We start from the raw sequence: 27,732 nt of genomic DNA, 5'->3' as shown, positions 1-27,732 counted from the left end.
GGCTTTTTATAAAGCGGGTGGTGGTAGAGGGAGAAGGAATGTTCCATAAAGATCAAATTTTTCTCCCTATGCACAATGTTCCAGTAAAACCACATCATCATCATAGTGAAGCATTTCAGAGAGGGGCGGTGCAGCTCCGCGTGGGATGAATGGAAGAGGGAAGATCGCTGCCAGCATGAAGAGTTTTAGCAGGCACATGCACTTGTATATCATACACAAGGCTCTCAAAGTACTCTGGGGACTTTAAGTCTCATGTCCCCATGTAAGATTTTACTGATGGGAAGACTGAGGCAGGCAGCAGAGCGGTGACTTGCACAAGGTCACACAAAGTCAGTAGCAAACTGGGATTAGAACCCGGGAGTCCTGACTCCCAAGTTCTTCTGCTCTGGTCCAGAGCTCGGACCAGAACCCATGAGTCCTGACTGCCAGTCCCTTGCTTCACCCACTGGATCACACTCCCAGACACTCTCGCTTCCAGACCTAGGAAGCGAATCCAGGCTCAAGGCTCAGACTGGCTGTTTAGACAAAGCAAGAGAGCCCTCAGATTAAACAAACACAGAAGCCATGTAATTCTCTTTATACAACAAGAAGTGGAAGTTCTAAGGGACTGGCTGGCACGACCAGCCATGTGCTGCTGAGCCTGGCATCTCTAGCTTGCCTGCTTGAGTCCAGTGGAGTTTAGTAGGGATCAACCACCATTTCCATCTGATGGATGTTGGGGGACCCTCTGTGAGGAATGAGTTTGGTGGAGTCTCAGTGGAGTTCCCAGTGAGTAGGACAGGTGTCTCCCATTAAATCCCAGAGCAGGCAAAGACCCACCTGCAACTAACAAAGTGCTGCGGCTCAGGTTTGGTGGGGAGGGGGAAATCAGTGCTGGATGTTAACTAACTACCCATTGCCCACAGCCAGGCGCAGCTGCTTGGTTACTCCATGTCCACACAGATTTCAAAGGCAGAGAGACTCTTCTTCATTAAGAAACAGGAGAAGAACTGGGCTGGGGAAAGAGCGAAAGTCAATACTGAGCTACCAGCTTAATCAGGTTAGGGGCTGGAATTCAGGAAGCAATCGCTCAGACAATCTTATAATGAGCAGGGTCTGGTTCCTGTTTCGGAGAAGGAATGGTGAAAAAAACAACCCTCTATCTTTCCTCGTCTTCGATCAGGCTCTTAGCAAAACCGCCAGCCATGGCCAGAATGGAACTAGCTAACTATTAGGCCAGACATGAAGCATGAGCTGGGATGAACAGTTTAGCATCTAGAGACTTTGAGGAGCCCAAAACACACTGCACCTCCCCATGCACTGCAGCAGCGGGGAGGTCCATGAAGAATCCAGTTCCCTTTGCCGTGGGGCAAGGCCCTTGATTTCTTCAGCAGTGGGATAAGAGTGGGTCAGGTACCCACAAAGGGCTAATGGACCTGAACAAGAGTGAGGGTATCAACCTTTACTCTGGCGATGCAGCTCCTCACTCACCAGAGTAAAGAGCCCTGTAGAGCCGGGTGTCCAGATCCATTCCCGTGGGGGCCCCAGAGACCGCCAGACCATCACCGCCTAACACGAAGCAACTAAGGGTGCATGGCATGAGTGGCTAGCTCCTCACGGAGGCTCTAGGCCACCCAGCTGGAATCTGCTACTGGCAGAACCATGGTGCTGAAAGGATCAGGCCAAATGTGGTTTTAGACCCGGGAGGGCAGCAGCAGGATCCGATTAAGAAGGAACAGAGCCACACCAAAACCGACCACTGAGCTTCCTGTACAGCTTGGGGGTGCAGGGCAGTGAGAACAAGATCAGGAGCAGCAGGAGAGCGGGCGCTGCTTTTATAGCGAAGCCACCTCTGCAAAGTAAACCTGAGGCAGGGCTCCATCCCAGCCCCTCTCCCGCATGCAGGTGTCCCCCGTCCCCGAGCAATGGCTTGTGCAGACTTTGGATACCACCGCCTGGAAGATATATGGCGCCTCGGCTGCACCAAGCTGTGAGAGCGGGAGATGAAGGACAGAGAGGCTGGGTTGGGCAGCCCTTGATGAAGAAGCCTTCACCCCAAGCAGAGAACCATGGAGAGGACAGGATGAGCCGTGGCAGGGCTTGACAAACCTATTCTCCCCTTGACCTGTCCCAGGCAGCTGTCATTCACCTTCTGGAGGAGCTCGGTTGGTTTGCATTTCATGAGTCCCAGTGCTGCCGCCCTTCTGAGCTTTCGAAGGGAAACCCCCCACCTCCCCTCATCTGGGTGACTGCCTGTTCCCACGCCAGCTCGTGCTGCTCCACGCGGGAGAGCAGCCCAGGGTATCTCATGTCATCTGACAATCCTCTCCTCCAGCAGCTAAGGCAGGCCAGGAGCGTGACCCAGGCTTTCCCAGGATGCACCAGTGCAGACATAGCTGTCCTTCAGAGGCACGGACAGGCCGGGGCTGGAAAAAATCGCCACCGTGGGGGCAGGGACCACAGCGCAGGACCACGGGTGTGACGTGGCACAGCGGGTGGCATGAAGGGGGCCCAGATCTAAGGGGTACCGGGTGGGTGCGTGTTTTGGCTGCAATCCTTCCAGCCTGGCTGGGCCCGATAGGGGAGGCCCATGAATCCCAGGCCGTGTGATGCAGGAGGGGAAGGGCGTTGGCTGCCGCCTGCAGCTGTGAGTCAGACATGGGCCGCCCCAGCACTGCCAAGCCCTCGTGCCTGACGTGATCTCACACTTTAAATCCAAACCACCTGGAGACTACCACTCCACCACCCAATCACAAGCTGCCAGGGAATGCCCTGGAGCACAACTGGCCCGTTGGAAAACAGCAGGCTGCTGGGGCAGGCAGGCAAGCCTGGCTGTTAGGGACACGTGCGGCTGGCCCCACCCCAGAGCCAGCTCTGCCCAGCACAGGAGCAACGGTCCAGCAGGCAGCTCCTGCCAGAGACCAGCACAGGACAGGGCTCTGGCTGGTGTCCTGAACTGGTGCAGGCCAAGCGTGTGTCCATCTGCCTTGTGCCAGGCCATAATCTATGGGATGTTTCTGCAATGCTTTCTCCAGCTGCCTCCATTCTTCCAGCACAGGTGCAGCCCCTGCCACTTGGACTGCTAGCACCCACTGGGCCCTGGCATTCTCACCATCACGCCACCCAGCCCTGCTCAGAGCCGGAACAGGATGCCCCTACCCAGTCTGTACGAGGGCTCTGGCTGACAGAGCTACCTGGGCACTGCCAGGAGAGTGGGAAGAGTTAGGCAATGGCAAAAAGCTGCCCGGGATGCATGATTGCTGTGCCTCCCTGAGCAAGGTAGTTAATCATAACCCAGCCGTTGCTGCACTGTGGTCTATTGTTTCCTCACCTTTCACCTCCATGCAGCGGGCCCAGCCCTGGTCCTTAAGAAGGCGCCTATTGTGTGCCTGCCTTCAGCAAGGGCAGCTCGGAGCTCCCTCAAGTGCCAACTGCGGCCCGTCTCCCACCATCAATCGCACTGGGAGAGCCCAACCCTGCAACGAGATCTCTCTGGCACGTGCCAGCTAGGGTGACCAGACAACAAATGTGAAAAATCGGGATGGAGGGGGGGGGGCGGTAATAGGAGCCTATATAAGAAAAAGACCCAAAAATCGGGACTGTCCCTATAAAATCTGGATATCTGGTCACTCTATGTGCCACCCCCTGCCCAGATGTTGTTGGAAGCCCAGCGATAAGCCACACCCTCTACGGCAGGGCACGGGGATTGGAGCATGGAAACTGCTAACACTAGAGCGAGTGCCCCAGGGCAAAACAGGCCAGGGAGACACCGCCCCCCCGTACCTGTCCACGCAGGGCTGTGGCAGGGGGGGCACCGAGACGTGGGCTCTGTCTACATTTAAACAACTACGGCAGCACCACTGTGTAGACACTTTCTCCAGCAACGGGAGGGGTTCTCCCGACACTGTTGTTAATTCACCGTCCCGAGACGTGGTAGCTAGAATTCTTCCTTGGACCCAGTACTGTCTACACTGGGAGTAATGTCACCGTAACTTTGTTGATCAGGGGGTGTGGCTTTTTCATACCCCTTATTGATGCTGCTGGGTCGACTTAACTTTTTAGTGTAGACCTGGTCTTATACTCTCACTGCCTGCACCAGGCAGATTCAATGGACTGGAATGCCTTCAGGAGAGAGTGTGGCCTACCATTTAGAGCAGAGGACTTCGAGGACTCCTGGGTCCAGACCCCCACCTCTGGGAGGGGAGTGTGATCTAATGATCAGAGCAAGGGGCAGGGGGATGAATGGGGGAGTCAGAACTGATGAGTCCTGTTCCAGACAGAATCAGTGAGTTTGGGCAAGTCACTGAGCCTTATTCTACCTCAGTTTCCCCATTGCTAAAATGGGTTCAATAATGTATCTCCTACTGCACAAAGTTGTCGGGAGGCTCGGTGAACAGTTGCCAAACCACCAGCCAAGACCCTTGAGGAAAGGAGCTAGAAAGCAGTACTAACTTAGCATTCAGCTCCTGGCCTGAGTCAATGCAGCACCTTTCTCCAGTGTTAATTTCACCAGCAAGAACTAGAGACTCCAGCCCTGGAAGGAAGCAGGGCTGTACCTACGGCAAGGGGAGAGCATCTCTGTTAAGCGAGTCAACGTCCCCAGCACCAGATCATCACCAATCCTGCGTTTGCTGACAACAGAGCTATGAGTAGCACCATCGCTTCCATCGCCTTCTCTGATGAGATTACTGGTTCTGTGGATGAAGGGAAAGCAGTGGATGTACTGTTTCTTGACTTTAGCAAAGCTTTTGACACGGTCTCCCACAGTATTCTTGCCAGCAAGTTAAGGAAGTACGGGCTGGATGAATGCACTATAAGGTGGGTAGAAAGCTGGCTAGATTGTCGGGCTCAACGGGTAGTGATCAATGGCTCCATGTCTAGTTGGCAGCCGGTATCGAGTGGAGTGCCCCAAGGGTCGGTCCTGGGGCCGGTTTTGTTCAATATCTTCATAAATGATCTGGAGGATGGTGTGGATTGCACTCTCAGCAAATTTGCGGATGATACTAAACTGGGAGGAGAGGTAGATACGCTGGAGGGGAGGGATAGGATACAGAAGGACCTAGACAAATTGGAGGATTGGGCCAAAAGAAATCTGATGAGGTTCAATAAGGATAAGTGCAGGGTCCTGCACTTAGGACGGAAGAATCCAATGCACCGCTACAGACTAGGGGCCGAATGGCTAGGCAGCAGTTCTGCGGAAAAGGACCTAGGGGTGACAGTGGATGAGAAGCTGGATATGAGTCAGCAGTGTGCCCTTGTTGCCAAGAAGGCCAATGGCATTTTGGGATGTATAAGTAGGGGCATAGCGAGCAGATCGAGGGACGTGATCGTTCCCCTCTATTCGACATTGGTGAGGGCCTCATCTGGAGTACTGTGTCCAGTTTTGGGCCCCATACTTCAAGAAGGATGTGGATAAATTGGAGAGAGTCCAGCGAAGGGCAACAAAAATGATTAGGGGACTGGAACACATGAGTTATGAGGAGAGGCTGAGGGAGCTGGGATTGTTTAGCCTGCAGAAGAGAAGAATGAGGGGGGATTTGATAGCTGCTTTCAACTACCTGAAAGGGGGTTCCAAAGAGGATGGCTCTAGACTGTTCTCAATGGTAGCAGATGACAGAACGAGGAGTAATGGTCTCAAGTTGCAGTGGGGGAGGTTTAGATTGGATATTAGGAAAAACTTTTTCACTAAGAGGGTGGTGAAACACTGGAATGCGTTACCTAGGGAGGTGGTAGAATCTCCTTCCTTAGAGGTTTTTAAGGTCAGGCTTGACAAAGCCCTGGCTGGGATGATTTAACTGGGAATTGGTCCTGCTTTGAGCAGGGGGTTGGACTAGATGACCTTCTGGGGTCCCTTCCAACCCTGAGATTCTATGATTCTATGATTCTCCTGACACGCCCTGTCAGGTGGATTCAGCCACACTAGTGGCTTGACCAGCCTGGGGTATGAGACACCCAAAGCAGAGCTCATGAGCGTGAGACGCTGGGTGCTGACAACCACCAGCCTTTAGACACTTGGCTTGCTCTCGTCATCTCTCCCATGCTGTAGATACTATCGCACCAGCCCTTCTAATGGAACAGTGGCTGCTCGGCCCAGATAACGCTCACACAGGAGGTCGGGGAGCCTGGTGGGGGAAGATACCAAGGAAATGTTTCTGCCTCAGCTCTAGATACAAGACTGAATGCGCGCGAGGACTGGGTTAGTCGTGCTCCTAGAGAATCTTCCACCAGGGCAGCTCAGAGTATTTCAGACAATGGGCTCCAACCTCCGTCCCTTTGTGAAGCCACTTACCCCAGCTCAAAGCAAGCTCAGAACCTGTTCTCAGCTGGTAGCATGTTGCACCCCTTTAGCAATGGGAATAGTGACTGCAGGAGGGGCCTGACTTCCTTGTCCTGCCCAATGAGTCCAGCCTCACAGCCCCCTCTGGGACCTGGGTAAGTGTTATTGTCCCCGGCTCCTTTTACAAAGGGGGAAACTGAGCAACAGAGAGGGGACAGGACTTGTTCTGTAGGTCACAGTGCCCCAGCTGGGACCAGGAGCCCTGACTGCCCAATCCAGAGCTTTTGCCACAAAAGATTATCCTATGGAATTCCCTTCCCAGCCTGTAGTAGGGGATTCAGTCAACTCTATGGGGCCGCCACGAAGGCCAGCTATTCTCCAAGCCAGTAGCCCCAGGAAGAGAAATGAAGGTAAATTCACGGAGGCCTCCCTGAACACCGGACCCAAATATCTTTATCCCAGAAATCGGCGCGAAAGGCTGCTCAGAACAAACAGCCTACACCTCCCGCTTTTAGCATGGATCAGAGCAGAGCTCTTTCCAACCCAGATCTCTCCCATACAAAGGAGACGCTGGATATTGTCTGTGGTTAGAGCTGGGTGATGAGAGCCAGGACCCCTGCACTCCATTCCCAGCTTAGTGAAGGGCCTCGAACCAGTCACTTTACCTCTGTGCCTCAGCTTCCCTCCATGTGTAAAGTGAGTCTAGTAACTACCTCTCTTGCAGGCGGTGTATTAAAGTGCTTTGAGAACCTCAGAGGAGTCACGCTACAGAGGCACGAAATGCTATTTCTACTGGAACGCCTCCCCAAAGCGGAGTTGTTTTGATTCATTTAACTTGTGCCTCCCTCTGAGTAACTTCACAGCCCCGAGGAAGCAATCAGAGCAGAACACAATAAATCCCGCTCATCACGAGGACTTTTCAGATCAGAAAGTTTCCTGAAACCCAACACAACTCCTCCATGCTCACCCACCCCTACATTCATTATCAAGCTCTTCCCAGAATTCATCATGTTGATAGTAACCAGTACAGTAACTCTAAGTAGTAAATGAATAATTCAATATTGACATCTGGGGAAATAAACCCTGTTCTTTACTCTCGCTGCTGATTCACAGGTCTCTGTTTGAGACATCACAACACTTTGGTGTCTCTTGGTGTCACTTTGTCACTTTGGTGTCACTGTCACTGCCTGTTCTCCAAGCACAAAAAAAGGTAGGAGCGGGAGCTTTCAAGATAAATGGTCTGAGTCACCAACAGTCGCTTTTGATAACGAGGTTCAGAACAGGAGAGTGATCATTTGGGAAACCCCTCGGGGAAGGGAGTTTTTTCCAAGGGGGTCTGTTGTGTCAGAGAATGGCAGCAGCACCATCCAGTTTTCAAGAATGCACATTCCATTCCAGTGAGCAACAGAACGTACAGATTATATACAGGGATCACTGCAATGCAGCCATCTCTGGAGTGGAGCAGGGCAGCTGTGTAACAGCCACACAGCAGCAGGAGCTGGCTGTAGGCTGGGCATTATTGTAATGGATGGCTTAAGAAAAAGATCGAGGGGATGGTTTTAACGTTTAAGGCTGCAAAACCTTTAGAAAACACGGCTCCTGTTGTAGGAGCAAAATCTCTTCCTCCCCATTATCGTCAAAATCCTCCCCCATCCCGGCATGCCCACAGCCAGGGGAAAACAGACACAGACATTCAGCACACGGAAACCTGCATTCAAAATCCATCTCCAAATAGCAACGAGTCTCTAGGATCTAAATTCAGAACTAGCTACAGTTCTAGCACAGAGATGACCACAGAGTTATCTAGAGACGGATCCATGGTTGGGGAGAGACACAGGAAGCTAAATATAAAATCCTGGGCAGTTTTTAAAGACATTTGTAAAATGTTCCTCCCGCTTTCTGAGTGGGTTGATTATTCATGGCAGGCTGCCCCTTTTGGGGGTCTTTTAGAAAACAAACTCTTTTATAGCAAAGCCAGGGAGGTAAGACGCTTCAGATATAATGCAGGAATGGGAGACGTGCTTTATTTGCCGTCATGCAAACCTGGATTCAAATCCTGCTTACGCTCTCTGGAACGGATTGTGGGTGGGTGCGTGATGGAGACAGCAGACTTAGCCCTATGGGAGTGTCCCCTGCTGCCCAGCAAGGATCTGGTCTCAGCAGAGACCAGAATACGCCAGAGCTGAAGACCCTAAAGGGGGTCATGTTCTGATCCAAACTCCATGACGTCAATGGGAGTCCACGACTTTTGAATCAGGACCACTGAGTGAAACAGCAGGGCTCTGAAGCTTTCCAGATACAGGAGCCACTCCCAACCTCCTTTGGATCCCTCTGACCTTCACCACCGCCCACTGGGGACAAGTGCTTCTGCAGCATGGGCTGAGGAGAGACAGAACGGGAAACCCAAGTCCACAGGCAACCCTTGCTGGTTGGGTGCCAAGGTCCAAAGCTTGGGAGGGAACCAGCTCGTTGGAATGGGCAGAATGCCACCTGGTGCTATTGAGCTCCCCGATGCCAAGTCTAGTATAGCAGGGAGGTGCGTGGGTGGGGAAAGGGGGGTTTAGGCAAGTTTGGCAGCAGCAGGGGAAAGGAAAGTACAATATAGGGAGGGGAGGAACAGACTTTGAAGCTACCAGTCAGACAGAACCAGGGGGGCTCCCATCACACCCCAGAGCGCCGCAATAAGAAGGTGAGTTTGACACACCAAGAGTTAACCCCAAATCCAAGCCCTTGAATCCCATTTGTCTATGCAGGCCCAGGCTAGTTTCGAAAGAGACACAGGGCAATAGAAAGAGGCTCAGCAGAGCCATGGATCTGCGCTCCAGCCCATTCCCAAAGACCCTCCCGCATGGCATCTCGCATGGTAACGCACAGAAAACCCCCGGTCAGGTAACAGGGACAGCTCAGCACAAGCCAGTCATTTAAAAATCTGTTAAAGGTGGAGTGGGGGAATATGCCAGGCAAGCAAGATCTCCAAGCTGGAGAGCCAGGGCCAGCTACACTTGGGCCAGCTAGATCAATTACTGCTTGGCTTATTCAGCAGCCTCAGAGAGAGAATCTAAGATAGAGATAGGCCCCAAGATGGAAATTCAGAGCCAACTGGATCTAGGGCACCGCGTCCAGCCTATTAGAGAAACGGAGGCCAGACGCAGAGTTTAGATTCAGATTCGGATACCGAACCCTCTCCACTCCCTCTGAAGCCTGGGAGTTCGGATCAGATCCCTTGCTAATTCTACGTCACGTTATTAAAGGCACTTTCATCAGGATCTCTCCACACCAGCGGACAGCTGCCGAGACAATTCCCCTCCAAGGACGGCGCCGGCCCCTGAACACCCAGGGCTGAATTTACACACTGACCATCATGCAGCAATTTATTGCTGGGGGGGGGGGGTAGGGGGGAGCCAAGAATCATCCCCACCCCCCCGCTTCCACAGTAACATCCCAGCCAGGTTAGAGATTTTTCCCATCCTCCTCCGGATTGTTTTTTTTCCCCCTCCAGTCCCTCACTGTTTGCCAAACACATTACAAACATGCTATTCGCTTGGCCCGCAGCCTCAGGATATTTGTGGCCTCTTTCCCAAGGCTGCCAACTCTGGTTGCTCCCAATCCAGCTTCTAGGGACTGCCCCATTCTTGGTAAGGGGGGAAAAGGGAAATTCTTCCATTACCAGCTGCCCCACTGCTTAGCATGGGCACTGCCCTGGGACTTACCGTGCCTTCAGCTCCTTGAACTCCTCCCGCACTTTGCTCAGCTCCAGCTGCAGTCGAGCCCTCTCCTTGGCCACGGAATCCAAGGTCTTGCGGGCATCCGCTAGCTCCGATTCGTAGGCCGACTTGATGCCCGACACCTCGCGACTCACCACCTCCTCGGACTCAGTGATGCGCAGCCGGAGACCTGCGTTTTCCGACTCCAGCGAGCGCACCCGGTCAATGTAGACGGCCAGCCGGTCGTTGAGCTCCTGCAGATCCTCCTTCTCCTGCAGGCGGGTGATGCGGGTTGGAGAAAGCGGGGTGCCATTCGCCCCACTCCGTGTGGCCCTCTTCTGAGATGGGGTGTCCATCGCGGTTCACAGCCTGGCAGAGAGACGGGAACACGGGTCGGTGACTCAGATCTCTGGAGCTGCCTTCCCCACGTCTGCGTCTGCCTCTCTGGTACTGACAGTCTGAGTCACTCACACGGATCTCGGCTCAAATATCCTTGGGAAGTAGGAGATGGGGGAGTGGGAGCGGCTAGGCAAAATAGGACCAGCCCCCTGCTTTGATTATTTAAAGGAGCAGAGGCTCCTGGAAGAACAGGCGATGTTTAAAATAAGGGCTTGTCCACAAGGGAAAAGTTATAGCGAGATGTACTTAGAATCATAGAATATCAGGATTGGAAGGGACCTCAGGAGGTCATCTAGTCCAACCCCCTACATTCAGATGTGAATTTAAACAGCTCTAATGATAGTGGTATAATCCCCGTATGAGTATTCTGGAATTTGAGCACCTTTTGCAGTTTAGTTTTTGCTGCTTTGGACGGGGTTTAAACTGAACTGCGAAGTGCCACTCTTGTTCCAGAATAAAAATAATAAATAGCAATCCCTAGCTCTTCTGGGGCACTCTTCATCAGTAGATCTCAAAGCACTTTACAAAGGAGGTCAGTATCATGGTCTCCATTTTACAGGTGGGGAAACTGAGACAGAGGGCAGGGAAATTACTTGCTCAGGGTCACCCAGCAGGGTGGTGGCAAAGCCAGATCTCCTGAAGCCCAGTGCAGTGTTCTATCCACTAGGCAATCCTGCCTCCAGAATAAGAGTGCTCACACAAGGAGTTAGAGCTTATTTACATGGGGTAGTTGACCAGAATAGTCCCCCAGGTGGACATTCTTGTTCCAGAATAAGGCCTTTCCTACAGGGAGACACCCAGGAAAGTTTATCCGAATTAACAAAAGGTGTGAATTTAACCTGCTTTAACCTCATGTGGGCATGCTCATTTGGAATACAAAGCAGCCCACTTCTCATTGGAAGTGGATTAAGCTATGCCAGAAAAAGGCACCCTCCTGCTGGAATGAGAGCGTCCACCTGGAGAGCTACTGTGCTTTAAATTCACAGCCAGCCTTACTCTGCAACAATTTCCCCTTGTGTAGACAAGCTCTTAGAGACACCTCCCATCCCAAACCAGATCTGTGCCAGGCCAGGTCATGGCATCAAGGGACCTTGTGGGTGCTGGGGTGAGGCAGCCACTCAGCATACACAGTAACCCCCTAAAGTGAGGGACATGGTCCAGTGGCTAGTGAGAGTCAAGACTCCCGGATTCTACTGCCCAGATCTGGCAGCTTCAGGGAGTCAGGAGTCCTGCATTCTCTTCCAAGCACTAGCACTATTAGGCTGTGTCTACACTAGGAAATTAGGTCAGTATAACTACATCACTCAGGGATGTGAAAAATCCACACCCGGTCCCACAGCTGTGCTGCTGCAGCATTTTAAGAGCAGACAAGCCCCTAGTTCAAGCAGAAGGCTGGCAAGATACTCAGATCAAAGCAAGGAGTGTGGTCTAGTAGTAAAACCAGGCGGGTCTCAGGAGTGAATTCACACTGGAGCAGCCACAGAGAAGTGTTACTAGGATGCTCCAGGACGGTGGCTCTCAACCCTTCCAGACTACTGTACCCCTTTCAGGAGTCTGATTTGTCTTGCGTACCCGCAAGTTCCACCTCACTTAAAAACAACTTGCTTACAAAATCAGACATAAAAACACAAAAGCGTCACAGCTCACTAGTACTGACAAATTGCTCTCTTTCCCATTTTTCCCATATAATCATAAAATAAATCAACTGGAATATAAATATTGTACTTACATTTCAGTGTATAGTATAGAGAGCAGTATAAACAAGTCATTGTCTGCATGAAATTTTAGCTTGTACTGATGTCACTAGTGCTTTTTATGTAGCCTGTTGTAAAACTAGGCAAATATCTAGATGAGTTGATGTACCCCCGGAAGACCTCTGCGTACCCTAAGGGGTACGTGTACCCCTGGTTGAGAACCACTGCTCCAGGGAACGGAAAACCAGTCTTACAAGAGGACACTACAAGAGCTTGACTTGTTGAGCCTGGCAAAGCACAGGCTGAGAGGAGATCTGACTGCTGTCTCTAAATACATCTCAACCAGGTGGTGGGCCAGCATAGACGATGCACAGGGCAGGGGGCAGGACCAGGACATTTTCCCTCCCCTCCCACTGCTGTCACTCAGACCAGGCCCAAGCCGCTTCTAGCAGGCAGAGCTTGTTTCATGTTCTCTGTGTATATAAAATCGTCCTACTGTATTTTCCAATGCATGCGTCTGATGAAGTGAGCTGTAGCCCACGAAAGCTTATGCTCAAATAAATTTGTTAGTCTCTAAGGTGCCACAAGTCCTCCTATTCTTAGAGCTTGTTAGATAGCTTTTGGGTCCCAGTCCCATCAGGCTCAGCTGGGTTCAGACAGCATGTCAGCAGCTGATACACAGAGCGTGGATGCTAAGGATAGCCCAATGTCCTGACAGAGAAAGCAGCTGTGTGCGCGTGTGGGTGGGCGCAGGGGGGGGTCATCGCTAGGGACAACGGGACCCCCCCTTTTCTCTCCCCCTCCAACCTGGCAGCAGGATCAGAGTAGGAAGCAACTATCCAGCCAGCTTCTTCCTCTAGAGAGGGTGGCAACTGATTCCCCCACCTCAGCAGCAGCTGAGGCTGCCTCCTCCACCCCATTCATGGGCATCGTGGACTGCACTGATCTCAGGACCAGCCTGCTGCGGGCAGCATCGTCCCCAGGGGGGACACGTTAGCCATATTTACGCAGCGATGACACCTAGGCCAGGGACCTGTTGGGCCAGAGGCGACACAGAATTGGTGCCTTCCTAGTGCAGGAAGCCGAATCCCAATTTCCTTCTTGACTGATCTCCCTCTCCCCAGTCGGGGAAGTCTTCGCTCATCAGCTTACGAGAGTAATAACCCTCTATAGCAAGGGTTCAACCAGGGGTACGTGTATCCCTGAGGGTACGCAGAGGTCTTCCAGGGGGTACATCCTCTCATCTAGATATTTGCCAAGTTTTACAACAGGCTACATAAAAAGCACTAGCCAAGTCAGTACAAATTAAAATTTCATACAGACTTGTTTATATGGCTCTATATACTATACACTGAAATGTAAGAACAAAATTTATATTCCAGCTGATTTATTTTATAATTATATGGTTATAAGGAGAAAGTCAGCAAATTGTCCATAATACCGAGCTGTGACGCTTTTGTATTTTTAGGTCTGATTTTGTAAGCAAGTTGTTTTTAAGTGAGGCAGAACTTGGGGATACACAAGACAAATCAGACTCCTGAAAGAGGTACAGTAGTCTGGAACGATTGAGAACTATAGCACTTTTTTAACCCTAGATCTGGCTAGTTAGCTAGACAAGGTCCTTCTCTCTTTTGGGTTTGTCCTAGCACCATGGGGCCCTGGTCTGTGAGCGGGGCTCCCATGTGCCATCGCAATAATAAATTATAACACCTGGTCCCCATCACTGTCAGGGCCTCCCCATTCCTCCGTGTATTTATCCTCACATCCTCTGTGCAGCAGGGCCGTGCCAATATCCCCATTGTAGCACAGAGAGGCTAAATGACTCACCCCTGGTCACAATGGGACTCTGGGGCAGAGCAGGGAATTCAACTGCAGTTTCCTGAGTCCCAGGCTAGGGCCTGAACCCACTGGCCCATCTTTCCTCTCTCCTAGCTCTCACAGTGCTTTACAAAGGTTATCTGATGGAGGAAACTGAGGCACAGGGCAGTGCAGTGTCTTGCTTAAGGTCACACAATGAATCAGTGGCAGAGCTGGGAATAGTACCCAAGTCTCCTAGTACCCAGTCCCCGGCTCTAACTACTAGACCACACCCCCTTCTGGAGCCAGGAATAGAACGCAAGACGCCTTGTCAGCCAGGCTCCTGCGCTAACCAATAGGGAAGGCTCCCATATGAAAAACAGGCAGCTTTACTGAAGCCCTCCTGCACCGTCAATCCAGGAAGGCACTGCCCCAGCAAGCACCAGTGCCCTTTAGGGGCAGGGAAGGTTATTGCTCAATCAATTCCATGCAAGTTCTTTCACCCCACCCCCTTCCAGTCATGCACTAAGCAATGGGACTAATATCCATTGTTCTCTCTGCTTCTCTCCCCAGGAGAACAGGGCGTGCCACAGAGGGGTTTGTTTTGGTAGGGTTTTGCTCTGTGTACAGCTGTGCACGCTGCTCATTGCAAGCCTCGCCCATGGATACCACAGGAGAGCAAAGGGGGGGACATGCACGAGAGTTAGCCAGTTGTGCTCTGCCTCCCACGGGGGCACTCCAGGCTCTTTCCAGCCCAGGAATGCAAGGCCAAGGATAAGCCCAGATGAGAGCAAGATGGCAGCTCTGATCCGGCACTGGAGCAGGCATCTCCCCCGCCCCTGGACAACACCTTAAAGAGCCAGGGAGCGCCCTCCCCTACAGCCCCCCTGCCTTTAACAAAGCCCCTCTCAGATTCACGCAGCTGGAAAGTTTGGAGGGGCCCCTGCTACACTCTGCTGTGCCTTGGAAGCTCAGGGGTGGAGGGAGCTTGGCTGGGGTCAGGGACAAAGGGGGTTCAGTGTTACACAGGTGGGATCGGGGCGGCGATTACGTTAGCAAAGGAGGGCAAGGTTGGTGGCACGGGAAGGGCAGGTGCTGGGGGGGGCCTATGGGATAAAGGCTGTCGGGGGGTGGGGTGCGGTTCAGATGGCAGCTATCTAGATACTTATGGCCCAGTCCCTGTGCAGCGGGGGGCAGATCCAAATGCCTGATGGGATCAAGGGCAGGAACTATCTTTGTTTTGTACAGCCCCTAGCACCATGGGGGTCCGGGTTCTGCGACTGGGGCTCCCAGGCGCTATCACAACGTAGCTGGTGATGACAGGAGACAGCCTGGGGGTGGCAGCGTGTGGGGCTCAGGAGGGGTAAAGGCCTGGGGGAGACGGAGGAGGGGCTCTGGGGTACACTGGATAAGGGGGCTTGGGGCTGACCGGCTCCGCCCACGAGGAACAGGCTCTGGGACAGAGGGGTTTGCTTGGCGCTCGGCTCCCGCGCCCAGCAGACAGCAAGGGGAAAGGAGCTGCCCTTTCCCCCGCCCCACACAGGGGCCTGGAATGGGGCAGGGTCACTTGGGGGGGGAGGAGGAGGAGAAGGGCGCCCAGGGTCACCGCTTCTCTTTCCTGCAGAGGCAGCGTTTGGAGGGGAGCCCCCCCGTCGCTGAGCATGACTTACCCCACCCAGTGCTCCCCCAGGGGGCAGCCCCCCACGACCTGCCCCCTTTACCCACTGCACCAACCAACCAGCGCCCCCCCCCCCTTCCTTATCTGCAGCAGCTGCGCAGGACGGGAGCCCGCCCGGCGCCCTCGAAGGGGTTAATCTGCCGCCGCTCTGTCCTCAATGAGGGTGAGCCCATGACGCCACGAGGCTTCCTCGTGTCTCATTGGTTGACGGGGTGGTCACTCTGCCTCCGTTCTCTTCCCTCCCCTCGGCTTGCTGCTCGTGCAGTCTGGGTTCCTCCCTCTCGCGCCCGGCCGCTTCTTGTCTTTCAAATCCCAGCTCCCCTGGGGCAGTGGGGGGCAGAGAAAAAGCGGGAAGCATGAAGCCAGCAGCTCCTCCAGGCCCAAAAAACCAGATGGCCAATACAGAGACACCCCCACGTGCAAAGATAGCTGATAAGTGTATAATTATGACCTTGGCTTAACAATCAGTAATTGCCCTCTCTATAAAAACACAACTCACACACAGAAGCAAGCCAGAGAAATCTCCTGGGTGTCAAGCCAGTCTCATGATGGGGTGGGGCTCTGCCTGCGGATTTCTGGTGGCCTGGGGTTGGCTTTCCTGTGACTCGCCTCTGGCCCTCGCTCCACCGAGATGGTTTGCATTCTGGAGGCTGCCGATTAAAGACCCCGGCAGGAGAGAAAATCCCTCTAAGACGGAGGCCCTGTGTGGGCACAAATGACAGGAGACCAGAGCTGCCCTCTGTGACTCTCCCAGTAATTTAAGGGGTGGTGGGTTAAGGGTAGGGGGGTAGCAGCAGGGCTAAGTGGAGGAGACTGGGTGCTCTCTAGGGGTACGTCGGAGTGAGCCTCCCAGCACGAGAAGAGGAGTACTTGTGGCACCTTAGAGACTAACCAATTTATTTGAGCATGAGCTTTCGTGAGCTACAGCTCGCTTCATCGGATGCATACCGTGGAAACTGCAGAAGACATTATATACACACAGAGATCATGAAACAATACCTCCTCCCACCCCACTGTCCTGCTGGTAATAGCTTATCTAAAGTGATCATCAAGTTGGGCCATTTCCAGCACAAATCCAGGTTTTCTCACCCTCCGCCCCCCCCCCCCAAACTCACTATCCTGCTGGTAATAGCTCATCCAAAGTGACCACTCTCCCTACAATGTGCATGATAATCAAGGTGGGCCATTTCCTGCACAAATCCAGGTTTTCTCACCCCCCCACCCCCATACACACACAAACTCACTCTCCTGCTGGTAATAGCCCATCCAAAGTGACCACTCTCTTCACAATGTGTATGATAATCAAGGTGGGCCATTTCCTGCAGAAATCCAGGTTCTCTCACTCCCTCACCCCCCTCCAAAAACCACACACACAAACTCACTAGGGAGAGTGGTCACTTTGGATGAGCTATTACCAGCAGGAGAGTGAGTTTGTGTGTGTATGGGGGTGAGGGGGTGAGAAAACCTGGATTTGTGCAGGAAATGGCCCACCTTGATTATCATGCACATTGTGAAGAGAGTGGTCACTTTGGATGGGCTATTACCAGCAGGAGAGTGATTGGGGGGGGGGGGGAAGGGTGAGAAAACCTGGATTTGTGCTGGAAATGGCCCAACTTGATGATCACTTTAGATAAGCTATTACCAGCAGGACAGTAGGATGCGAGGAGGTATTGTTTCATGGTCTCTGTGTGTATATAATGTCTTCTGCGTGGATTTCCACGGTATGCATCCGATGAAGCGAGCTGTAGCTCACGAAAGCTCATGCTCAAATAAATGGGTTGGTCTCTAAGGTGCCACGAGTCCTCCTGTTCTTTTCGCGGATACAGACTAACCCGGCTGCTCCTCTGAAGCACGAGAAGAGTGTGCTACAGGGTGCTACTCCCCGTGGCAGATATTTACAGCTGGCTCGCAACTGCACGTCTGTGAGTGTGCAGCATGCGGGGGGCTGCAAGCCAAGTAACCATGGACCCATAAATGCCAGCTTGTATTGGCCTTCACCCTAGGAGGCAGTACAGCCTAGTGCTGGGCCCTAGGAGAGACGGGTTCTACCCTAGCTCTGCCGCCAGCCTGCTGGACGACCTTCGACAAATCACAGCGCCGCTCTGTGCCTCGGTTTCCCATCTGTAAAACAAGGATAATGATACTGACTCTCTTTGTAAAGCGCTTTGAGAGCTATGGCTCAAACATGCTAGATAAGAGCTAGGGATTATTATATTTTAAAAAAAATACAACCATTGCCAATTCTGGTGATTTTATCACCAGTCTCATGATAGTTGGCATTTTTCTTAAAGCCCCAGCTCCTGGAGGCCTGTAATTAGGTGAGAATCTTAGGGACTTTTTTGCTAGCCCTTGTAGATGTGGAGAAAAGCTGGAAAACATTAGTATTATTTATTATTTGCACTGTGGTAGCGCCTGTCATGGCCCAGGACCCCATAGTGCCAGGCACTGCACAATCACAGAACAAAAAGACAGTCCCTGCCCCTAGGAGCTTATGACTCCTAAAGGCTCTGACCCCAGAAGGCAATTAAAAGAACCCCCACATTTATTATGTTTTTAAAATCTCATGATTTGGGGGGCTTGACTCCTGGTTTCGGAATGCTTGGCATTGGCAATTCTCCAGCACGCAGGTTCATGATGTGCTAGAGGAGGGGAGGGGGACGGGCAGATCCACAGCTGGTCAAATGAGGACACAGTTCCCTGGTGCTCACTACAGCTGTGCCCACTTATGGCAGCTGAGGATCCGGCCCTGCAGAGTGATAAGGCGCAGCAGTGGTCCCAGGAAGGCTGCACTGTCAGGGCAGGTCGTGCCCCAGGTGGCAGGCTGCAGTGCATATCCTTTCTCACCTCTGCGGTGCACACCCCATATCCCGCATCTGGAGATCAAATCAGATTCGACGGTTTCACCACCGCACAACTTCACATGACTGAAAGGAGGCTCGGGGCGGCTATAGCCAGGTGGGGGCTGCGAGTCGGGATTGAGGGGCATTGGCAGAGCTGTGTGGGAGAGGAGCCCAAGGCTGGAATAGTGGGGAGACTGTGGGCTGGGACTGAGGAGCATCAGCCATGTGGAGAGCCCAGGACTGGTACAGCAGGGGGGCCTGCACGTCAGGATTGAGGGGCACTGGCGGAGCTGCGTGTGGGTCAAGCACCCAGCACCCATACACATGAGCCCTGATTTAATCTGGTGCTATCAAATCCTGTCTGAAATTAGACAAAATTCCCTCCCAAGCTAATTAGAAAGAAGCAACGCTCACTGGTTTGCAAGGCAGCCAGGCGGGTGACTCACTCTGCAGCCAGGGCAACACACACACAATCCAGCTTTTATGAATAAGTAATCTGATTTCTCTCCAGCATGGCAACAGTGAGTCACTGACTGTCAACAAACACAAGAGGGGCGGGGGAGGGGAGAAAGGAGGTTCTGCTCCTGGCAGAGCGGAGAATCTGTCCCAATCCCAGCAAAGATCAAAGGTCCAACTTTCAAAAGATAACAGTTCTAGTCTGGGAAGCCACATGGTCTTGTAACTGCAGTCATGCGGCTGGCGTGATTTCAGGGGGTATGGTGAGCCAGACAGCTTTCTGCTCGCAAACCCTGGCTTCTAGGAGACAGACAAGTCCCAACAGGTCACCCTGGCCAATGCAGGATTGCTGTCTAGTACTAATGTCCAACATAATTTTAACGGTGTTTCCACCACTTCCCTCCTGTGGCCAGGACACAGGGCTGCAAAGCTGCCCTTTGCATGCCATCCCCTGGTCCTGAGGCTGCTGTGTGCCAGGCTGGTACTCCTCACCTCCCAGCATTAGAGTAGCTGGCTCCAGCTGCCAACTGGGCCTTGCAGGCAGCTGGGCTGGAATGCATGGAAAATGACCTCCAGTAGCGCAGTGTAAATCTGGAGCGACTCCACCCAAGCCGCTGGATTTACAGAATGGGAGTCGATGGCAGCCCTTCCCTGCGTCGGGGACAATCCCTGCCGGCGTTGCTGACCTGCATGAGGGAGTTCCCCAGCCATCAAAGTTCCCCAGCCCCAGACATGATGGAGAGGGGACCAGGCTGTTGGGAGGGCAGGGGTAGGGGCAGGTGGGAGGGAATTCACCCACACTCCCATCAGCTGGGGCTTCTCTTCCCCCACACCTTTGACTTAGCCTTCTCCTGCAGCCCAATTCTTATGTGGAAAAACCCACCTGCTCCAGCACATGGCCGCAGAGCCTGTAATTAACTGGGGTGCAGGGGGGCTGGCACCCCAACGTGGAAGCTTTCTGGGGTTCACTGGACCCTGGGCTGGATGCAGGAATTGCTGGGTGGGGCTCTCTGGCCTGGACTAGCCAGGTGGGTCAGACAGGACAATCTGAACGGTCCTGTCGAGCCTTGAAATCTATGAGTCAGGTGGAGGAGGGGGCATGGATATTTAATAACATTTCCCTCCCTCAAAAAAGGAAACTAGACTGGAGCCCAGATCCCCACAGAGCGGGGAGTCAGGGTCCCTTAATAAGGCAATACCCTTTAACTCAAAGTATTAGTACTGAGTTCTGTAGTCATGCTTTTCTTCAGAAGATCTCACAGAACTTTGCTAAGGAGGTCAGTATCTTTATCCCCCATTTTACAGGTGGGGAAACTGAGGCACAAGAGAGTGCAAAGTGATTTGCCCAAGGTCACCGAGCAGGCCAGTGACAGGGCCAGGAACAGAACCCAGGTCTACTGAGTGCTCTATCCAATAGGCTACACTGCCTGTCAAAGGACACCCTCACACACAGCCATTTGTCCCACCTTCTGCTCACAGCTGGCCTGAGTCCCCGCTGCCCTGCCATGCAAAGTGGCTGCAAAAGGCTCTCATCCTGGTTTAACAGCCTTTTAGTCAGATTCTCATTTACCCCAAGGCTCCTTTGCACAACCCTGGCAGTGTAAACAATCCTTAGAGTGGATATGAGCGTAGCTCCCATTTTCCAGGAGCTAAACACTGCCAATTCAGTGTCAACGGGCCTGAGTGTAATGGGAATCTGGCCTGTCGCCTGTGTGCTAGTGTAAATGACCCCTCGGGGTGCTGGGCACCGAGGAGGAGGAGCTGGGCCCAAAGCTCCCCCAACACGCTGGGACAGAAGCCTGCGGCGCTGTGTCTAGCTCGGAGGCTTCAGGGCAACTTCATTCTGTCAGCTCCAGCAGCAGAAGGGAAGAGCAAATGCACCAACATGGCTGCTAGTGGGCCAGCTGGACCGTAAACAGCCTCCCCAGAGCCCAGTGCTCCCTCTCTCCTGGACGCTACCACGTTCTTTCTTCCTCCCTCACACTTCTCTTTGCTTCCTGTCTTTCTCTTGTATTCTTTTTTCCCTTCTTCAGTGACTCTTTTTTCCTGCCTTCAATCATTCTTTCCTTCTTCCATTTTTTCTTTCTTCCTTCTATTCTTTGCTTTTCTCTTTGTGTTTTTTCTTCTCCTTCTTCCCTCCTTTCTCCTTCTTTCCGTCTCTCTCACTTCTTTTCCCCTTATCCCCTTCCTTCCTTCCATTTTCTGCCTTTTTGTCATCCTGTCTTTCTTTCTTTTCTCATACACCTCTCCCTTCACTCCCAGCACAGGGCCGCGTCCCTTGCTCTGGCATCTGCCTCTGACAGAGCTCCATACCTCATGCTTCCTTGAACCACTGCGTGCGACTTGCCTCTCTAGGCAGGATGTAGGCTGGGTGGAGTGAGCTGCAATGGGACCTTCTCCCCATGGGGGGAGGGAGGGGTTGATCCTGTGTGGGGCCCTGAGCCACCATTGAATCCGCCCCTTGTGTCCCATCCTGTGTCTGCACAGCCCATAATGTCACACACCCTTAGAGGCAGGATGTGTGGGAGCAGCCGGAAGGGGCTGCACCCCTGAGATGCAGCATCATGGCCCCACATCTTGGGCCTGGCCGCATGTCATTTAGAGCAGCCCTGAGGGTACTCTAATTGACACTCTGCTCCCTATGGGAAGCAGAGAATAGCCAGAGTACAGTGCCCTCCGGCCACGCCCAGTCTGTCCCTTACACTGATGCTGGGAGCAGGTTGGCAGGTGCAGAGCCTTTACACCAGCTCCACAGCGGCCGGGGAGTCCCCTGTGCTAGGTGGATTCTCAGGGGGCCATTTCCACCCGCTTGGGCTGCCAGGGTGGCCTTGGTGTCACTGAGTGTCCCCCTCCTGGAGAGTGCCACGCAGCTCCCCCACATCAGCTGTAGGATCATCTTGCCTTCCTGGACAGCTCTTTCTTTCCTGCCCTGAGCCAGCTTCCCTGCTCCCTGGGCTGGGATCCCAACAGCCCCGGCCCTATTGTTACTGATGACCTGGCAGCACCTTTAACTTGCGGATGCTCTGCTAACTCAGGGCTAGTTTATTTTGGATTGGATTCCCCTGCGGCTCAAGGAAATGCTCCCCCAGCTGAAAGCGGCCCCTGCTTGCTTAGTGAGGGCGGGGCTCTGGGAGGCCCTATCAAGAATTCAGACCCTGCCAAGGCTATGAAGTATTATCGGATGTTAGAAGTTTGCTTTTCATCCCAGAGCTGTTATTTTGTTGTTTCCTAAATGGGGAGGGAATTGAGAGAGAAAATTTCTACTTCTGCTTGGCCATTGTATATCACTGTTCAGCCAAAGATTTCATAGCTCTCTGGAGACACAAATTCATTTAGGTTCAAAACATCCCATGGAGTAAGGACAGTGTTGTTATCCCCATGTTGTGACTGGGGAAACTGAGGCACAGGGAACGACTACAGCTGATGTTATAAAAGAAAAGGCTATGCTCAGCTACCAGGAGCAGCCTTTTCATTCAAATAATACTCTTGCTTTTTCCATCAGTAGACCTCAAAGCACATTACAAAGGAGGCCAGTATCATTAACCCCACTGTATACATGGGGAAACTGAGGCACAGAAGTGGGGAGTAATTTATCCAAGGTCATCCAACAGGACACAGCGACACAGGCAGGAACAGGATTCTGGTCTCCTGAGTTCCAATCCAGTGCTGCATCCACTAGACAATGCTGCTTGTGGGAGAGTCTAGCAAATATAAGAGAATCCTCTACGGTTATCAGAGTCAGAGTGGCCAGTGATAGCCCAGCTGCTTTGGGGGAGATACTGTCTGACCTCGCAACCGAGATGGTCTGGCGATGGGAGAGTACAGCGCTGGTGATTCTAGCTGAGGATCATATAAAGTTCCCATCACCGTAGTATCTGGACCCCTCACGGTCTTGAACGTATTGATCCTCACAACACTCCGGGGGGGGGCAGGGCTATCACCCCCATATTACAGGTGGGGAAACTGAGGCACATAGCAGGTAAGGATAAGCCTCTAGGACTTGTCTACATGGGAAAGTTACATCTGGGACCAGCAAAGCATCGATTGCAAAACAAGAGCAGACCAGGGCCCTGGCTCTTTACGATCGTTGGGCCGAGTGCTCCAGAGCTGGGGGGAGGTGGGGGAACGAAGATTTTATCGTTCATATAATGCAGGAGTTGTACTCTGTGGGTAATTTGAAGCAGATGAGGCAGAGTAGATCACATGCATCACGTTCCCTGGGACACGAGGACAAGCGCCTTTCTCCACCCCCATCTGCCCAGTCAGCTCCTCCATCACCAGGCAAACCAGCCCCTCAGACCAGCCTGGGTGAGTCGACCCTAAACACAGAGAGACCTACATAACCCTACATAACTCCACTGAGCATGCAACCGTTTCCAAATTCCTGCGGGGCTAGGGAAGGAGGGTTTTCCTCCTGCCTTTCTAGCTCTTAAAGCCGAAATGGGGCAGGGAGAGCAGGGAATTGGGTGTGTGAAATAGTCCGAGGGGTGAGATTGCTTTCAAACTCTTTCCCCCTCTTCCAAAGAGGCCTGTCAAAGAGCTGTTCCCAGCCAAACCCCAGTGACTCAGAAGGAAAACAAGTCATTTCCATGGTATTAATAGCCTTTTGCCATATATAAGTCGCTTTTTGTCCCAAAGTGCTTTTTGATGGATGATCATCCTGACTGCAGGGGCGCCCCGGAGCTGAGCATTTCTAAAAATTGCCCCACGCTCCTCACTCACCCACCACTGAAATGCAGTGACTCAGAGGGAGCAGTGCCCCCTACTGAAATACCCACCCTGCATTTCAGGTGAAATGCCTAATTTTTGTCATTCTGTCCAAGAATCCCATTGTTTAATCCCTAGCCCGTGGGCAGACCAGACTCATCTCCAGCTTCAAAGCAAAACGAGAAAGAACGAACCCGGATCCCAGGCTGGGCAGCTCTTTCCCTTTAATGTGCAGGCCTCTTGCGCGCCTGTCCCCAGTGATCATGCTGCCATTTCAAAAGCAGCCACACACCCAGTCCCCAGGGCTTCTCTGCTGAAAGACCCTAGGATTTTTCCCCATTGCGCTCCAGCGTTCTGAACAGTCTACAGGGCGGGAAAATGCTCCGTTAAACCTTGCTCTTCTGGGGAGCCAACCAGGGCTTAATTTGTGCCAGGGCTTGCCAGGGCTGAGCCCCGGCCCCTCTAGGCTGGGGAGTTCAGAGCCCCGGCACCACTGGCCTTGCCGCATCAGTTATGAATGTAAAAAAATTGCTTGAGCCCTGGCAACTAATTGCTTGAGTCCCGATACCTCTCATTCCAGATTAAGCACTGGAGTCAACCCTCCCACCGGGGTCTTTGCAGTTAATCCAGGCACAAAACCAAAGCTCCTGTAACGGGGAGGACTTGAATGTCCCAGGGCTGGGGGAGGCTGACAGAAGGGACCAATTTAACTGAGGGTGCTTCCTCTTCCAGCTGGGATGGGCAGCTGAGGAGGAAGATCCTGGCCTAGGAGATGATCCCTGGCCGAACCCACTGCTAGCCCAGTGTGCAAACCAGCGTGGGACCCCCTGGGAGTGTTTGTTGCCTTGACCTTTTCCATTGGCTTCCATCCAGCTGTATCCTCACTGCGGGCGTCATTCTAGCAACACCCAGCACTGGGAAGTATCAGCCAAAGTCAGCACCTTTTCCAGTGGGTGGGTGAATCCAGCAATGAGCGAATGGCCTCAGGTAACCACTGCCAGTGGGAGATTTGACAGAGCGGTTTGGTTCCAGAGCGGGAGTCTGGTGGCAGTGAAGATAGAACGAGGTTGGCCATTCCCACTTTACTGCCTTTCACTGAAGAGTGCGACAAGCCACCCTACAAGGTCACAGTAAAAGCCAGGCTCCAAAACTCCGATCGCTGCCCCCTCCCTCAGTTACACCTTTCACCCCCACCCCAGTCTCATCCCATGGCTAACAGTAGTGCCTAAAGGCCCCACATGCATCAGAGCCCTGTTGTGCTAGGAGCTGTACATACGCACAAGACTTGTCCATAAGAGCACTTAGTTTGTGGCACACTAGGGTGTAAATCTACATGGCGCTAGCCTGCTGCACGCTAAGTGTCTGTGTAGACCTTACTGCCGTGCACTAACAGCTCCCTCGGCTCCTGCTTCACCATGGGGAAGATCAAAGTGCACCACAGAGCTTTTAGTGAGCAGCAGCGGGGTCCATGCGGACAGCGAGGTTAGCGCAGGGTAGATTTACAGCCCGGCTTGCTGTGAACTAAGTGTTCGTATAGAGAAACCCCTGGTAAGAGACACTCCTTCTCCTGAAGCCCCTTATCATCTAACCAGGCAGGGCAGACAAACTGAATATTATTAACCACTTTACACAGATGGAGAACTGAAAAAGATCACACAGTATGTGGCAGAGCCAGAAGTTTAACCTAGGCCTCCCGAGTCCCTGTCCAATGCCTTACCCACAATGCCACGGCCCTGCTGATGATTGGTGCTGTGATGACCAGTGCCTTCTTCACCTTGCTTTGGTGGACTTTTAATTCTAACTGCTAACAACTTGTGAACATAAGGGGTTTGTGTGTGTGTGTGTAGGAGTTTTAATTAGCTAATAATCTTTACTAGGGCTTAATTGCCTTGTTATAAAAGGTAATTACAGCAATACATCAATTAGCACTGTGAAATTAATAGATTTACCAGTTGTATTCATTGAGAGAGAGCGGACTCTTCCAGCCAGCAGCAGCCCGGGCACCCACTTGGAGATGCTCGTGCTAGTGGAAGTGAGAACCTGACAGCAAGACCTTTGCTAATTCGACAAGGAATCTGGTCACCCACCCCTTGCTTAGAAGTGACCCCATACGAGCCCTGCTGCCCCAGGAGGGATCAGAACAGGAATTGTCTACACTGCAATTACAAATCTACGGCTGGCCTGCGCCAGTTGACTTGGGCTCGCAGGGCTTGGGCTAAGAAGCCGCTTAGACATTCAGGGCAGTGTGGACATCTGGGCTTGGGCTGTGAGATGGGAGAGTCCCGGAGATCAGGCTGCAGCCCAAGCAGGAACCTCTACACAGCAATTACAAAGCCCCTAAGCTGGAGAGCCAAGTCAGCTGGCATGGGCCAGCTGCGTGTCTAACTGCGTGTAGACATACACTAAGAGCACAAGGGTCCCTAGTCCTTACCAGCCAGCAAGCAGCATCCCTGTCTCTTTATCAGTAGGATCCCTATACTCCGATTTCCAGATTCCCTTTATCAATACCGTCCCCGCCCTCTGATCTCTGCCTATAGAGTCTCACTTCTTTATCTATAGGGTCTCTGCAATCATATCCCTGACACTTTATCTATAGGATCCTTATCTCTTTATCTATCTTTATGCCCCCTTTAGCTTTAGGAATCTTGCACTCTGATCCCAGCCCCATTAGCTATAGGATCCCTGTGTAGTGTTCCCTGCTGCTTTATCCATAGGATCCCAGTACTCCGTTTCCCACCCCTTTTTCCATAAGGTCTCTGCACACTGATCTTTGCCCCACACAACATGCTTTCCCATAACATTTAGCAGGGAACAATCTTTCTTTTTTCCAGAGACAGGACAACCCTATTCCAAGTGTCACGCCCCTTTTTCCTGTCTATGAGAAGCAGCTAATCCAGAGGGTCTAGCCAGCAGCAGCTGGATCCGTGCCCCATTTTGGTCCCGTGCCCCATTCCTTTCCCCCCGAGAGCAGAGATAGTAAACCCAGGCTTTCATGTTCACCAGCACCCCCTCCAACCTGCCCTGCATTCACCCCCCACCCTCGAGAATGGAGTAATGCAGCTGACCAGGGTACGGCCCATGCTGCTCATTAAATAACCTTGTGGTGAAACTTCCTCTCCCAGAACGAGGGGCATCTATTCTTCTATCAGTCTCACCTCCCCGGGCACTGTGGATCCTTCTTCAATTACATGGTTGATACTGATTTGGTAACACTTTGCATTTCCTTAGCATTTGCCTCTCAGGGCTTGTCTACACATGGGTTTATTCAGGAGTGGCTATGTCAGGTGGATTCAGCTTCGTGGGTTAAGGTAAACCAGAACAAGGCACTCTTACTCCAGAATAAGACTGTCCACACATGGAGTTAATCAGGAATAGCTATTAGGCTTTAAATTCACACCCTCTCTTAATCTGGATTAACTCTCAAGTGAAGACAATCCCTGAAGCTCAGAGACAGGAAGGGTAGATGGGTCACAGGCCAGGATCCTTCATCACCAGTGCAGGCTACAACAGACATGTTTGCTCCCTAGTTTGAAGGTGTTTTTATCCACAGTCACCTGGTTCCCCCAATTCTTCCCACCCCCCATAAATCCCTACCCACTTCACCAGCTGAATTTATCAACTCTTGTGAAGTGCTTTGAGATCTTTCAGTGGAAGGGAAAATATTGCAATGAACTGACTGGGGGAGGGGGGGACAGGGTACACGTTCGAGAGAAAGAGAGACCACTGCCTTCTACAGCATGGAATTAGTCAGGCTCAGCTGTATATCATAGACCCCTATATGCTAACAGCTAGTGAGAATTCTCCTCTAGCCATAATGGGCTTTTGGAGCAAGAGGAGCTGAATTCTAGCTCCTCCAAGTTCTGAGTGGCCATGGATTTATTACAGTACAGCCAAGGTAACCTAGGGCTTTGATGGAGAGGCGGGTGGAAGGCGGGGCTTTGAGGCAGAGGCAGGAAGCTCCGCCTCCTTGAGGCCTTACCAGGGAAGGGTGAGTGGCGGGGGAGGGAAGGCAGACGCAGCTGTGCGGTTTCTGTCCTAGCAGCTGCTCTTTTTCACTGCGCCTTTTGCATTCCTAGCAACTGGCAGAAGAGAGCTCTCGCTAGGCTTCAGCTTGCTCCCAAAGCAGTGGCAGGCATTATAAACCGTCCACATTTGGGTTTGCCTGGATAACATCATGAGAACAGCCTCTCCATTCCAAGGC

The 27,732-nt window shown here is 52.4% G+C and overlaps 1 protein-coding gene and 1 long non-coding RNA gene across 3 annotated transcripts in view; both read right to left on the bottom strand.

Moving 5' to 3' along the window:
* LMNA (lamin A/C) overlaps positions 1 to 11,202 on the bottom strand; it is a 52,341-nt gene extending 41,139 nt beyond the window's left edge. The window contains exon 1 of the mRNA XM_073323267.1: positions 9,967 to 11,202. Within this exon, the coding sequence (XP_073179368.1) occupies positions 9,967 to 10,316 (350 nt within the window). The 5' untranslated portion in view covers positions 10,317 to 11,202. The remainder of the gene's footprint in view (positions 1 to 9,966) is intronic.
* A 4,401-nt stretch (positions 11,203 to 15,603) lies between these two features.
* LOC140902737 (uncharacterized) overlaps positions 15,604 to 27,732 on the bottom strand; it is a 45,135-nt gene continuing 33,006 nt past the window's right edge. For both annotated transcript variants that reach the window (XR_012156108.1, XR_012156109.1), the window contains one exon: positions 15,604 to 15,849. This is a non-coding gene — a long non-coding RNA (uncharacterized lncRNA). The remainder of the gene's footprint in view (positions 15,850 to 27,732) is intronic.

The sequence above is a fragment of the Lepidochelys kempii genome, chromosome 24 (genome assembly GCF_965140265.1).
Source record: "Lepidochelys kempii isolate rLepKem1 chromosome 24, rLepKem1.hap2, whole genome shotgun sequence".
NCBI lineage: Eukaryota > Metazoa > Chordata > Testudines > Cheloniidae > Lepidochelys > Lepidochelys kempii.
Note: the sequence above shows the minus strand (reverse complement) of the source record. Positions and strands in the feature narration are given on the sequence as shown.